The 1,661-nt window shown below is 67.2% G+C and overlaps 1 protein-coding gene across 1 annotated transcript in view; it reads left to right on the forward strand.

Moving 5' to 3' along the window:
* AGBL5 (ATP/GTP binding protein like 5) overlaps nt 1-1,661 on the forward strand; it is a 17,276-nt gene that overhangs the window by 10,387 nt on the left and 5,228 nt on the right. Inside the window, 3 exon segments of the mRNA XM_031065507.1 lie at nt 1,012-1,144; nt 1,381-1,427; nt 1,583-1,657. Coding sequence (XP_030921367.1) covers nt 1,012-1,144; nt 1,381-1,427; nt 1,583-1,657 — 255 coding nt within the window.

The raw sequence follows: 1,661 nt of genomic DNA on the forward strand, positions 1-1,661 counted from the left end.
GCTTCAGCCTGGCCACTCCAGAGCTTCCCCAGCTCTCCCACCACCTTCTCCCCACCTACAAGGGGCCCAGCACTGTCAGCACTGCTGTGTCTGCACGGGGATGCTCTGAGCCCCGGCCTTGCCTTCCAAGGGCCATGCTGGTGCCCTCAGGCTGGCTGTGCCACCCCAGGCAGCAGGGAAGGAGCTGAGCCTGCTTGGAGCTGGGATAGGGTGGAGACCCTGCTGCCCTGTCTTGTCCCACCCTCCCCCTCCTTCCCCGCGTCCCTCTGCAGCCTGGCCACACCCTGGGAGCCCAGACCTGTGTCCCTGCTGGGGTCAGGGGTCTGCCAGGCCCCAGTGACGCCCTCAGCAGCTGCTGGCACCAGCTGTGCTGCTTTAGTCCAGGTGAAGCCAGCAGGGGCTGTGGCCCATCCTGCCCAGCAGAGGCTCCTGCTTGCAGGGTCCCATTTCCCACAGGGTCTGGCCCTGGCTTCCCCCCAGTGGGCAGTGTGCCCCCCACCTCACTTCTTCTGTGGGATGGGGAAGAAACTGGGTTGGGATAAAGATTTTAACCAGGTGAGCAGAAACTGGGGCGACTCAGGTGTGTTCCTTCAGGGCTGTCCACTGCAGCCAGGCCCCAAACACCTTCCTTTTCCCCCCAGCTCCCCTGGCTGAGCAGATGTCCCATGCCCCAGGACACGCCCAGTTCAGAGGGCACAGCTGTGTCCCCAGCTCCTCACTCCTGGCTAAGCCTGGCCAGCATGGTCACACCAGTGCTGTGGGACACCAAGGCAGGAGCTTGGCTGGAGCTGGGGCAGAGCCCTCTGCACGGGCAGCACGAGCTGGGATGGAGCTCTGTGCCCATCCCATCCTCCCCTGGCACTGGGCACTGCCAGGGCCACCTCTCGGTGCTGGGCTGTGGGGAGGGTCCTGGCCCTGGCAAAGCTGGCAGGGAGGGACACTGCAGGGCACCGTGCCACCAGGCTGTGCCCCTGTGCCCCACGATGGCCCCAGCCCAGCCGGTGACCCCAGCAGGGCTGAGCTCTGTCTCCTCTGTCACACAGGGACTGTGCCCAAGGGCACCCGGGCAGCGCTGAGCACCAGCCACGAACCACAGGAGGCCCGGCGAGGCGGGCAGGAGCTCCAGGACATGGCACTTCTGCAGGTACCAGGGGCACCAGCAGGGAGGGACCTGGGGGCAGCCAGGCCCAGGGAAGGGGCTGCCCCATGGCTCTGCTGGGTGGGCCCTTTGGGGGGCTGCCCCACAGACTGGGAGCCCCACTGGGGCTGGGAGCCTCCCCAGCTGTGGGGCTCTGCCAGATATTTCTGTCCCACACACCTTGCCCCAAGACAAAGGGGGACAAGGACCGGGCACTGATCCTCTTCCCCCGCTCTCCACAGGTGCTCCCAATGAAGCTGAATGCCCGGAGAGCCCCCGGAAGGCCTGGGTAGGTGCTGCAGCCAGCTGTGGGCTCACCTCAGAGCCCCTGCCAGCAGTGGTGCCAAGAGAGCAAAGCCCCTGGAGGCAGGGAGAGCTGGCTGAGCACACAGGGCAGGCTGCCGGGAGCACCGTGCCCCACTGACACCGCTCTCTGTCCCACAGGGCTCTGCCCGGCGGCCCCCGCGCCCCCCGCCAGGGTGCTGAGCACCGAGGGACCCTTCCCGCGCTGGGGCAGACGCCC

The sequence above is a fragment of the Geospiza fortis genome, unplaced genomic scaffold (assembly GCF_000277835.1).
Source record: "Geospiza fortis unplaced genomic scaffold, GeoFor_1.0 scaffold1254, whole genome shotgun sequence".
In the NCBI taxonomy this organism is placed as follows: Eukaryota; Metazoa; Chordata; class Aves; order Passeriformes; family Thraupidae; genus Geospiza; species Geospiza fortis.